We start from the raw sequence: 12,367 nt of genomic DNA, 5'->3' as shown, positions 1-12,367 counted from the left end.
TTCCACACTTGGTGCTCCCCAGCACAGGAATTGGAAAATGAAACTGATTTTAAATATACTGTATTTAACTATTTGAGTCTGACCTTGTATACTGTGAATTTTCTAAGTAAACTTGGAGTTTCCAGTTGGGGCAGTCCTGAAGGCAGCATGGCTAAAGATACGTGGGACTGTCAGATTTCAGCACAGAGCTGCAGTTCAAACCACTGTGGATTTATTATGTGCATCAAGCAGGAGACAGGAATGACAGGTTAAAAGACATGGTGCTACGACCTGCCTCACTGAAGAGGACTCAGCAAGGCAGGGTATGGATTTTTTCTTTTTTTTCAGAGTGAATATGTTCCAGGGAGGTCTCTTTTTCAGAGCCTGCAGCTGCCCAAAGGAGAGTTTTACAGAAAGGAAAGAGGCAGAAGGGCTCAACAGATTAATTCCCACACTGAGACCACTCTTCTTTAAAAGTATTTGTAATCCTGTTCTAGTTTTTGTGGGGTGGAGCATGGTTTTGGTCTGCTTTTGATTGCTCTCAAGCTGAGCTGGTTGGACAGCAAAGCCCTGAGTTCTCAGGTCTGTATGGGCAGCAGCAAGGCTGGCTCTGGCTTGGGGCAGGAAGGAGGGGGCTGGGAGATGACCTGGTATTGTTGGCATCTGTTAGATGCTTTGTATAGGAAGAATTAATAGAGCTTGGTCAGTTCTTAAAGGGCAGGGATCCACTCAGAGCACAGTCAGAGCCTCTTGTTTAATGTGCAGTGATGGCAGCTTCTACCAAGTGGCCAGGAATCACTGTGCCTCAACCACCACTGAAACATATGCAGGATTAGAGGAGAAATTCACAATTTCATTTCCTATGTTAGTCCTGGGGAGCAGAGTAACAGGGCAGCAGATATTTTTTTGGAAAATAAAGTCAAAAAGAGGTGAGAAAAGGGGAGAGCAAAGATTTTAGCAAACTGTCTGGCTCTGCAGTGGGTGTAAACCAGCACAGGTCCATTGGTTTCAGGTTGCTGTTCCAAATGCTCACCCTTTTGCATCCTTTGAGGACTGCTGGACCCACTCCTTAGGGATATGTGAAACCCAGGGGCTTTCAGAGGAGCTTTGTCCAGGGTCCAGAGGAGCTGATGGCAGAAATCCCTGGGGGCTGTGGCAGGAGATCCCATCCTTGTGCCAGGGAAGAGACTGGAGACAGGGGATGAGTGAGGGAGGAAAAAGGAGCTTCAGGCTCTCCTGTTGGAAAGTCTGAGCAAAGCTGTGGGAGAAACCTGTGCTGTTCTCATGATTTTCTGGCTTTTCTCTTCAGATCCCTCCATTCCCCCATCCCTGTAGCAGCAGTGTTGTAGCCTTATGAGAAATACCACCAGTTCCTGTCTGTTTTCATGGAGAGAGCCCATGGGAGGAATATTTAAAATTTGGGCTGTAAGTAGGGCTAATAGGAAATGCTAATTCCCATTTCATTCTTTTGATCAGTGTCTATTGAATGATAATTACAGTGATAGTGCTTGGCACTTCTGTAGCACCTTTCATCTGAGGCTGTTAAAGTGTTCTGCCAATCTGAGTGAATTCAAGCTTGCAGTCACTGTGGGGTTGCAATTCATCATGCTGCCTTAAAATAAATGGGAAGCCAAGGCATGGAGAGATTCCCCATCCTTTATAATCTGTAGGAAGGTGTTGGGGCTGCTTAGGAGTGCTGCTGGTCATCTCATGAGGAGCACAGCCAACTCAAGGCATCCTTTAAAATGGAGAAAATTATTAAAACCGTGCAGATGGCTGATCTCTGCTGTCTGCAAGACTTTTATGTGGTGTTTGTTGTGGCTGTTATAGAATTTAATATATGCTCAGGTGCCCCCTTGTGCTTTTATCTCTTGCAGTTGTTTGCATTCCCCCCACAAAGGCAGAAACAAGCTCAATCCCTCACTGGATTTTTCAGCAATATGTTGGGATTCCTATCAGTTCTTTAGAGCCTTCCATTTCCAAAGGATGATTTGAAGTTCTTGTTTCCAAACTACTACAAGAAAAGATTTGGTAGTATTTCAGACTCTTCCCAGGAAACCCAAATGCAAACACCCTCTGCTTAATTAATGGGCTGTAGGGAGACAAATGGATCTGAGCAGTTTCACCTCTGTGAGGTGGATGAAAGGCAGAAAGTAAACAAACAAAGCTTTAATTTGTTTAAACCTCCAGGCACTGAAAACAGCTCAGATTGCTGGTAGCACAGGGAAAAGATGACCATTAATGTATACAGCTTGACAGTGTTCCTTTAATTTGTTTCTGGGTCACAGATAAAGAATTGTACTGCAGATATAAAAGGCAGGATAATAAACACATTCCCTTCTCCCACTTTCAATAGCACTGATATTGTGCTTTCAGAAAACAACTCAAACAGTGTAAGCTATTATTTGAATCCCTTGAAGAGCTCCAGTGGAACCTGAGTGTCCACTTAATCAGCACCTTCATCTCTGAACTTCTTCCATTTGGGAATTGTATTGCTTTAGATTGTGGACATTAGGTATTAGCTTAGATATTAAATTGATTGCAGCAGAATGAATAGAAATGTGCCATTGCCACAGCTCACACTGAATGGTTACCAAGAAATTTCTTTGCAGTTTTAACTTGGTTTCTGATATTTTCTCACTTAAACTAAAAGCTTCCCTTTCATAGCCATAACCACGCCACATTTGGAGCCATAAATTCTTGGACTTTCATTGTGACAGATGTTTCACATGTCATCTGTGTACTTTGGTAAGAACCTTGGGTGCTGTGATAGGAAATCATGTATATTCATGAGCTGCTCCATCCCAGTTGGAATTGATCTTGTCTGTGTTGCTCACCCCTCTGGAAGTGTCTGACTTGGAACTTTAACAGCCATGGAAGAGCTTATGGTGCTTTCTGTCGAGCAGGGCTGCTAAGTTAGATCATTTGGAAGCTTTTTGGAGGCTGCTCCTTCCCATCCAAAGCCCAAGCTGGTGCTGCCTCCTGTGTGAATGTTTCTCCAGGTGGTGACACTGTTGTTCCAAACCAAGTGCAGGCAGCGGGGCTGCTCCGGGTGGGCTCGGGATGATTCGTGGCCTCCCAGCACTTGCAGCTGAATAACTTTTTATTCCTGTGGCTCTGTAAGTAAGCATCCGTGTTAAGATGACATTGATTGCTCTATACTTTTGTCAAACTTTGGTTGCCATGGAAACAAGATTCACTTTCTCCTCCATACCGTGGCTTTTCCTCGGCACTGCACTCTGGTAAGGAATAGGCTGTGTTTGTCCTCCCCACCCTCTTTATTCTTGGGGAACAGGGACAGCCATGGGTCAGGGATGCTTTGGGAGAGCAATGATATGAGCTGTGATGCCTTTCCCGAGGGATTCGGGTATTCCTGGCCCTGGCACTCTGCCAGCAACTTCCCTGTCTTTATCTTCCCCCATAATTACCGTGGATCCTATCTCACCTGCAACATTCTTCAAAGCACCAAGGAAATTAGCTCCAGAATTAATCATGTCTTTATTTCCCCAATTGCTCTGTGCAGTTTTGCAGGATGGGATTCCCAGGGATCAGCCTGCCCTCCCCTCCTCCCTGTCCTCCTGCCACTTGCAGGATCACATCCACCTGGTTCCCAGGAGGTGACAGCCTGGGCTGGTTATAGCCAAGGATCAGGTTCCTTTTGTGCCTCTGCAGCTGGTGGGAGATTTTGCCCAATTGTGTTCCAGGCAGGTGCAGAGCTTCAGTGAGCACGTGTGGGGCTGCCCCATCACTCTGCATCCTTGCCATGAGCAGGAGAGTTCCCTTTGGAGCTGTGCTGGGATCTCTGCAGCCTCTTCCATGGCATCCAGGTAGTGTAGGGGAAGGGGGATTCCCCCAGTGATCCCCCCCAGGTGTATGGAGATGCTGCAGGAGTGGCTGGAACCCAGGATTAGTTTTTCTTTCTGTATTAATTTTGCTTAGCAGTTAATTATCTGAGAGCAGGGATCACCATCCCTGTAGGCATGCCTAGGAGATAGGGATGTGGTATGGAATAAGATGGGAACTCAGCATGTCCACATCATGCTTCCATACCCTGCATCCATGAGCTCCTCAGCTCTGCACTCCCAGAACAACGGGGTCAAAAAGGCACCCAGACACCTTGCTGTCAAACCTGGATTTTTGGGAAATATTTACTATTAATAATTGAAGTTTGGATGCTGACAGGAGGTAGAGGAGGGCAGCTTTGTGGGAAGCATGGCCTGCAGAGGGTTGCAGAAGTGGGATGGAGGGGCAGGCTGACACCAACCTCCTGGCTTCAGACCTGCTCTGAATGCAGCCTCCCCTGAGGATTAGCAAGTGAGTCAAAAGCAGTTAAGGAATAAATAAATGAGACCTAAATCTGCCTGATAGAACTGAAATTTCCTGCTGGGTGACAAAATTCTGCTTTAAAGATAGTAAATCTACTGCTAATAATGAGGGAAGAAATAATCACTGCTAAGACCCCAATATAGGATCTGCCACTTAAAGTATCTGTCTTATTATTTTACTGAGAGATAAAACAGCAATGAACTTTTTTTTTCCCCCTCCAATTCTTGAATTACATTCTTTTTTATTTATATCTTTGGCAAGCTCTCAAGTTGGGTGCCCAAGGAAACAGGAGTTTCAGCTGTGCAGGTTATTGCTGCCTCACAGCTCATTCTTTGCCACCTTAACCTAAAGCCCAGACACAAGGTACAAACTCAAGAGGAAAAGGAAAGGAGTAAAGGTGGAGAAAAATACCAGGGAGTAGTCTTGCCCTGTTTTCATTTCAGTTTAAGTTGATGATTGAATATCTGTGATTTCACCTGAAAAGGAAAAACTTCTGGGTGCTTTGCATTTTTATTTTGCATAAAGGGAGCAGATAGAGACCTCACTTCCAGTCTCCAAATGGAAGGGTTTGTATTTTGAACCTCCAGTTTCTATTTTAATTGAGAGGAGACTTTGAGAGTTTGAGAACTATTTTACAAGTTTGTAAAAAAAGCCCTAAAGTTCTTAATTCTTTTTTTTGTGAAACAACTTCAAGTAGAAAGATTCCTTCTACCCCATCCTAAAGTTATTGCCTGTTACAGTCCTAAATGTTCTTAATCAAATAATTATCTGATCTCTGTGTCTCAAAGGACAGCAAAACTGCTGAGAGCAAGGCTGGTAACTCCTGCAAGTGTCATGTGTGTGCTGTAGTTATCCCTTCATTGTAATTTTAATCTTTTTTTTTCAAGCCTTAAGCAGAAGGTGAATCAAACCGAAGCACTAATTTTCATAAATTTTGAGCTTAGGACAAATGAGCTTCATCCTAAGTATTTTCACAATGTCTGGAAAATAAGTTGTCTGGAAAGGTAGAGAAAAATGCAGGACTGATGTATTATCAGAATTATAGTAGGTATTCACTCTACCTTTACAAAAGTTAACATTTTTGTTTGATTGCAGCTGTAATTATTGCTGGAATACAAATGTTCCAATCTAAGCTTCAGAAATGTGGTGAGAGTCTTTGGAGCCAAGAGCATCTGCCTGAAACATGAGTTTCATATTTGAATGAGTAACCCTTCCTGCAAAATTGCACAATGAATCCCTGCATTCAAAGGATAATAATAATTTTTTATTCTAAACATATCATCTACCAACTGCTTTTTAAAATTTATTGCCCTAGCAGATGGTTTTGTAGGAAATGTGTTATTAAAAGCAGGCAAGATTTGTCAATGAAAATGCAGCAACTTGATGCTGGTACCTTTCTGTAGACTTAGAGCTGGTCATCAATATTGTGGAAAATGGGGTCATCTCTTCCAGTATCTGCTCTGCTCTGAAGATTTTGGAGGGAAGGGAGTAGGCAGGTGCCTGGTGACCACATCCAACCTGACATCCACCTGCTGCTCCGAGGCCATAAATCAAAGTAGGGAGGGAACATATAAAACACACTCATGAGACAGCTTGTTCTGTATCATATAGCAAAAGTGGACTTTAAAAGTGACCATTTGTGTAAACAGATTTATGGAGGTGGTTTTTCTCATCTCCCCTTTGTGTTTATTGCTCATCTTGGAGAGCTCTGATACCTGTTTTAATGTATCTGAATGGTTAGACTGCTGGCATAGGCATGAAACATTCTTGAGAAATAATCCTGGCTTTGCAGTTGATCTGCTGTGTAGTCAGTGTAGCAAATCACTTCGACACTTCTACTTTCAAACTCGTTTTCTCTGACCTGCCAGACAAATCTATTTTGACAGTTTTTCCTACCTGCTCTCCCACCTCTACCTGTGCTCCCTCATTTTTCCCCTCCTTGGACAGTAAGCTTGGTGAAGCATCTTCCCGTAGACTGCCTTTTCAAAGGCATATTCTTGTTTCTGATACTGTAAAAGAATTAAGTTTGCCCTCTGGGATGCCTGACTCCATTGTGCCAGTTAAATAAGAGAACTGTTTCACCCCATTGCAATTCTTTCCCAGCTGACACCCTTGCTTGGCTTCATTTAGGCAGGTTTTTTTTTTCCTAATCACTCCTCTCTTTGGGTAAATAACTGGTTTTGTTCTTCAGGGTTACTTGCATTCCACCTGTGTCTCTGTTTCTGCATCATTCATCCCTGATTGCTCAATTACCCTTCTCCTACCTTCCTAAGGAATATTTATCTGTCTCGTTCAGATATGAAATGTTGACAGGATGATAATTACGGAGCTGTGAACAAATAAGGCAGAGTAGTGTGGGTTTGTTTTAATGGGAGAACAAAAGAATCCAAATTAAGGAATCAAGCGATCCCTGAATGACAATGACTGTGAACTCCAGGTGTTTTCTAGACCCTTCCTGGCACTTCCATCCCTTCTCTTGGACTCTTCCAATGCCTCTTCCATGTGCCTGTTCCGCTGGGGAGCAGAGCCAGAGACTTCCCGAGTTCTCTGCTGCTTTACTGCTTGCTCCAATTTTTTTGGTAGTTCTCTTGGTCAGGGACTAAGAGTATGTGCTGGCTGAGGGTGAATGTTTGAGAGTCTGGAAAGGGAGACTTTCCCAGGTAGAAAAGCAACAGGGGGAAATTCTGCAAAGAAACATTTAGCTGAATATCAGGAAAAATGTCCTGAGAGCTGCCAGATTCTGTAATTCTTTCTCCAGGGCAATGGGAGAAGACCCTGCCACCAAGACATTTTCAGCAAGATAGGTAAAATTTCTGCAAAAATAGAGCATAAGCAGCAATCCTTTATTGGCCAGAGGGGGAGAAAGGATGAGATGTTACATGTTGAAGCAATTACTTTTTCTATCTGTGATTTGCTGATACTTGCAAGCATGAGATTTGCCACATTCACAATTAACCCCCAGTGCCTCTCATTTGACGTAATTCCAGTTTTCACGACCCAGACAGACCAACACTGTCCCTTTGGTGACCTCTGGCACTTCAGTGCATCTTCATCTGATTTTTCAAATGGACTGAACTGAGTGTTTCCAATGACACTGCAAATTTGATTAATCTTTTGCCATAGAAGGGCAGTGTTGCTAAGCAGCACTTACCAACATGAGCTGTGTCTCACATTCCAGGGCTGCTTTCTGCCCTGGCTCACTGACATTCCCTCTCCTGTTCTTCAGTGCTCTCTCTCCATGTTTACTCTTTAACTCTGGATACAGGAGCTTGTGGAGCATTAGCATTGGAGTTCTTGTTGCCATTTATCACTGCACACACAAGGTTTTTGCAGCTATTTTTTTCATTCTTTTGGGTTCTATCCTAATTCCAAGACACTCGTGTGTCAGAGGGGCTTTCCTCATCCCTAGTGAATAATGTTTTAAGGTCCCATCGCACAGAGGAGGTTGGAGGTTCATGGGGGGTTCTCAGATGTAAGAGTTCCTTTCTTCATCTCAACTTTGTGTTTCCTTGAGGTTCACAGGGTGCCTGGGAAAGTTCTGTTTGGTCACCTCATAACTGTGACAAAAAAAAACCCCAAAAAACCCAAACCAACCAAATAACACAAAAAACAAAAAAACAAAAAACCCACACAGTGCTGATTCCAGAATTAAAGAGGTTTAATATATATATATAAAACACTAAGATTCTAAAGCCCAGAATAAGGACAGGTGTGGTAGGAAAGATTTACTCCCAATTTTATACCTATAAGCTTATCCCTGATATACTGGAAGAAAAGGACACCCGATATGAAATACTGCATTGCACATTTATATTCATGGCAAGTTCTTATTTATGACACTTTCATTATTATGAGTAGTGAAAAAAATTTCTGACGTCCTCTCAAGTCCTCTGTAGTTGAGATTTGCTTGGACTGAAACAAAAAAGATATGGAAGAACTATAAAAATAACTCCATCTGTTCACTAGTTACTGTGATATGTCTTTGTAATGTTTATTCTGTATGGTCCTTGGATAAGAGCATAAACCAGAAGCTCTGGCTGCTCCTTCAGCACTCCTGTTAGAGCAGCATTCTCCCAGTTCAGACCCTCTCAATTTGCCCCTCTCCCTGATTGCCTTCCTTATAGTGCTTAAAAAATACTAAGACCTCATAGGACCCTTCCAAAGAATGATGATCTTGATACCTCCACCCTGATTTACTGAATTTTATTTTTTACAAAATTTAATATATATTGTGTTTCCTTGGGGCTGACTTTGAACCTCAAAAATTTTATCATGTAAATTCACTGCAAACGGACATTAGTGGTGTGGGAGGCAGTTCCAGACTTGCATCATTACTTTATGTTTTATAACCCAAGACCTCAAGATTTTGCTGTCTTGAAGTCTCCTCCGTTCTGTACCACTCCCTTGCTTCCCTCCTCTTCTTTCCTATTTTCTCATCCCTGGCCAAGGGGTGTGGAAGGACACAGTTCCTGTGTCTCAAAGGCACAGAGGCTTGATGGGTTTGCACAAAGACTTTAAAAGTGTTATGATACTTTAAAGACTCCCAATATTACAGTACAATATAAGATTATTCCCAGGTCTAGAGTAATTGGAAAATCCAAAATAGATAAGCAGGGAAAATTAAAATGAGAGTTCATCACCTGTCTCCATCTGCAGCCAGGTGATGGCATCAGATTTTGGGTTTGCCCAACTATGAAAGAAAACACAGCCCAGATCCCAGCAGACTTAATTGTCCTGTTTGAATTGTACCTGTCCTGTTACAGCTGAAGGAGCAGAGCTTGTGATTAAATTATTCCTCAAAGAGATTTGTTTGGTTTCTTTTTCTGCCTCGGTTCTTTGTGTCACACTGTAACTTCAGTCAGCTCCTCTGATTTGAACAATTGTGCTCCAGACTTGAGGATGGCAGCATCACAACTGCTGAAACAAAACAAGAAAAGCGAGGCCCCTGCACTGAAAGAAGTTAATTCGTTGCACACAATCCTGCCTGAGACAGCTCTGAATATAAACTTGAAAGCATATAAAGAACATGCAATATACAGGGCAATACTTTAATTACTTGAACTCACAAGAATGCAGCAAGGCTAGAGGAGGAGGCAATGTTCATAGGGTAGGATTAGCCTAATTTGTCTGTAGATCAGAATCAAATGTTGTTTAAAGTCATAAATGAAGAAGAAATGGATGATTTTCTTATGATCTCAGCATGAAAGCATGGTGGTCACACCCCAGGTCAGCTTCTCAATCTCTTCTATTTATGGAGACCAACTCCTCTCTCTTTTTTTCTTGCCCCATTTAAAAATTCCAGAAGGTGGTAATTCTCACATCAGACTTTTTGATCTCTGGCACACACCATGGAGGTGCAAAGTATTGCTATAGCAGCATAACTTATCAGCATTAAAATCTCTGACATGTCATTCTCCCCTAGCACTGCAAACTGAAAATGGCTCAGTGTGATCTCTGGCTGGTAGCACCGAGTGTAAAAACAATGGGAAGCAGAAGGAAAGGAATGTCTTTCTGCAACCCTGAATTCTAATTTCCAAATCCTGCACATGCCATCTAATAGCTGTCGAGATGTGAAATAGAAGGCAGCGAAAGGAAGCTGTGAGCATTCACTGCAGAAAGTGTTTGGTTTTTTTCCTTATCAATTCCCTGTTCAGAGTTCAAAGCTGTGACTGGATTTGAAGAAGGAGCTTGATAATATGATGACATATTTGTGGTTAGGCTGTGGGTGATAAAGGAAGGTCCAGTCTCTTGCTTCTGCTCAAAGCTTCAAGTGGCTTTCAGGGGAATATTCAGTGTTTGGCCAGTTGCATAGTTTTGATTTTTTTTTTTCCCTTGACAGCAAATATTGTCTAATCTGTATAGCAGGCAACCAGTGGCCTGATCTAGCCAGAAGAATGAGAGCATGAAGGGTTGATATGAGGAGTATGAGGCTGATAACACTTTGATATCAGGGGTATGAGTCTGGCTAAGGTATGAGTACCAATGGGTACCAATGGAAATATCTTAGCTATGTTCTAGATAATGCAAATCCTCAAATGTGCTGTTTCATAGTCATGTTTCTCTGTACATAAAAATTCTCTGAAGGTGTTTCTCATGGTCAAAACACTTTTAACAAGGCCTTTGTTATCTTGTGCATTGGCTTTGTTTAATATGGCAATGTGTATAACCTGATGGCCTGTGTTATGTACATCAAGCTATTTCAGTCATGCAAGTAGCTCCTGGAGAAATATCCAGTTCACATGAATGCATGTTGCATACCTCATTTGTAAGCAAAGTGGCACTTAATAAATGAGAAACACCTTTGGTTATCTAGATGTTTCAAATTCTTAATGCACTTACAAACAGGAAAGTCACTTCCATAACAAGGGCCATGCAGACTGCCCCAGGAAATTTTGCAACCTGAGAAAAGACATAATGTGACCCACGAATACCCGAGGTGGGGAAGGAGTGTTTAAACAGCAGGAACAAATGACAGGCTAGAGACAAAGTTAGGCTGTGATTATCTTCCTGCAAGACATGTATAGGGTATTAATTTGTAGAAGGGAGCTGCTAAAGGCTGCATGACCTATATCCACTCCTTTAGGTTGGCTGGAGAAACTGTTGGGACTCATTCCTGGAATGGCAGAGAGCTCTGGGGGTAGGGCTGGGATGCTGGTGTGGTCCCTATCATGCCTGTTCTTCCCACGTCTCCTTCTGGGTGTCAAAATCTGTGCTTGGTCCAAAGGGGATCTTGCCCTTTCTCCTGGGGCTGGGGAAGGGAAGAAGCACGGGCAGAACCCCAGGTTGAGCAGGGACCTGCCCAGTTGTTGAGCTTATTTGTTTCTTTGGTATGACAGTGAGTACAGGAACACTGGGTTAGGCTTCACCCCCAAATCCTGGTTTCTCTTCAGAATGCTACCCCACTTTGTCCAACTAACATGCTTGACCCTCTAGGGCTGTTCCCAGATGCTGTGAATACTGGACACCACAGCAGCCTGAGACTTTTATTGCCTTATTTAGCCAAGAGATTAAACGTAATGTGCAGATTATGTAGAACATTAACTCCTAACAATAAGCAAATAACGCATTAGAAGCTTTGCCATTAAAACGTTTAGTGCTGGCTCTGCTGAGGAGCTCCACGGGAGCTGTGACTTATGTTCCATGAGGGAGGAGGCAGAGCGGGGAAGAAGGCTCTGCCCGAGCAGAGCAAGGGGCTCTTCCCGCTGCACAGGTAGTGCCTGGAGCTGCCGAGACCACGCGCTCACTTTTTGGGCTATTTTGACATGTAGCTAAAGCACCCGAGGCCAGTTCTGCCAGCCATGGCTGAAAACCTGGGCCTTTTGGAGCAGGTAACCGAGTTTTTTTGCCGCTCGTCCGGGCGCCGGCGAGCGGGTGATGCGGTGGCCCCGGTGTTGCGGGGCTGGAGCCCCGTGCTGCAGCCTCTCCTCCTCCTCCCTCCACCCGTCAGGAGTTACAATGTGCGAGTCTTGTCTCTCAGACTGTATTTTTATGGGAACTGATGGTTGCCAAGGTAACGGAGGCTTCGGGGAGTCTCGCGCCGACGCAGCGCCCTGGCCGGGGCGGGCGCGGGGAGCAGATGTGTGCGGGGAGCTGCGGGCAGCCCCGAGTGAAGGCAGCGAAGGGAGGAGAATCATTGCCTGGCTGGGCTCCGGGCTGGAGAGCAGGCTCAGGGCTCGCTCCCATCTTTTCTCCCTTTTTTTTTTTTTTTTTTTTTTTTTTGTTGTAATTTAGTATTCTTGTCTCACCCCACAGGGGTTCCTCAGCCGTCGGCTTAAAGGCTCCATCAAAAGGACAAAGAGCCAACCCAAGCTCGACAGGAACAGCAGCTTCCGGCACATCTTACCTGGCTTCAGGAGTGTGGACAATGAAAGGTAAGGGGATGACTCTCAGAGGGTGGGGAGGAGGGTGTGTAAGAGAGAATGGGGATATTGATTTTTCCAGCTCTTGTTAATATCTTGCTTATCTTACCCGGAGCAAGTGCCACATCTGTGATAGAAGTAGACTTGCTTAATTGCATGAGGGGTAATTTTGATTTGTTGGCCGGTATAGGGTGCAAGCCCTC

The 12,367-nt window shown here is 43.8% G+C and overlaps 1 protein-coding gene across 9 annotated transcripts in view; it reads left to right on the top strand.

Annotated features, from left to right (window-relative positions):
* Positions 1-12,367, top strand: part of DAB2IP (DAB2 interacting protein) — a 167,308-nt gene that overhangs the window by 57,897 nt on the left and 97,044 nt on the right. For all 9 annotated transcript variants that reach the window (XR_011730240.1, XM_071766002.1, XM_071766000.1 and 6 more), the window contains exon 3: positions 12,058-12,176. Coding sequence is in view for 8 of the 9 variants with exons in the window: in XM_071766002.1 (XP_071622103.1) it covers positions 12,058-12,176 (119 nt within the window). In the remaining variant the exon portion in view is untranslated. The remainder of the gene's footprint in view (positions 1-12,057; positions 12,177-12,367) is intronic.

The sequence above is a fragment of the Heliangelus exortis genome, chromosome 22 (genome assembly GCF_036169615.1).
Source record: "Heliangelus exortis chromosome 22, bHelExo1.hap1, whole genome shotgun sequence".
NCBI classification, from domain to species: domain Eukaryota; kingdom Metazoa; phylum Chordata; class Aves; order Apodiformes; family Trochilidae; genus Heliangelus; species Heliangelus exortis.
The sequence above is the reverse complement of the archived record's forward strand: the minus strand, read 5'-3'. Positions and strand labels throughout refer to the sequence as shown.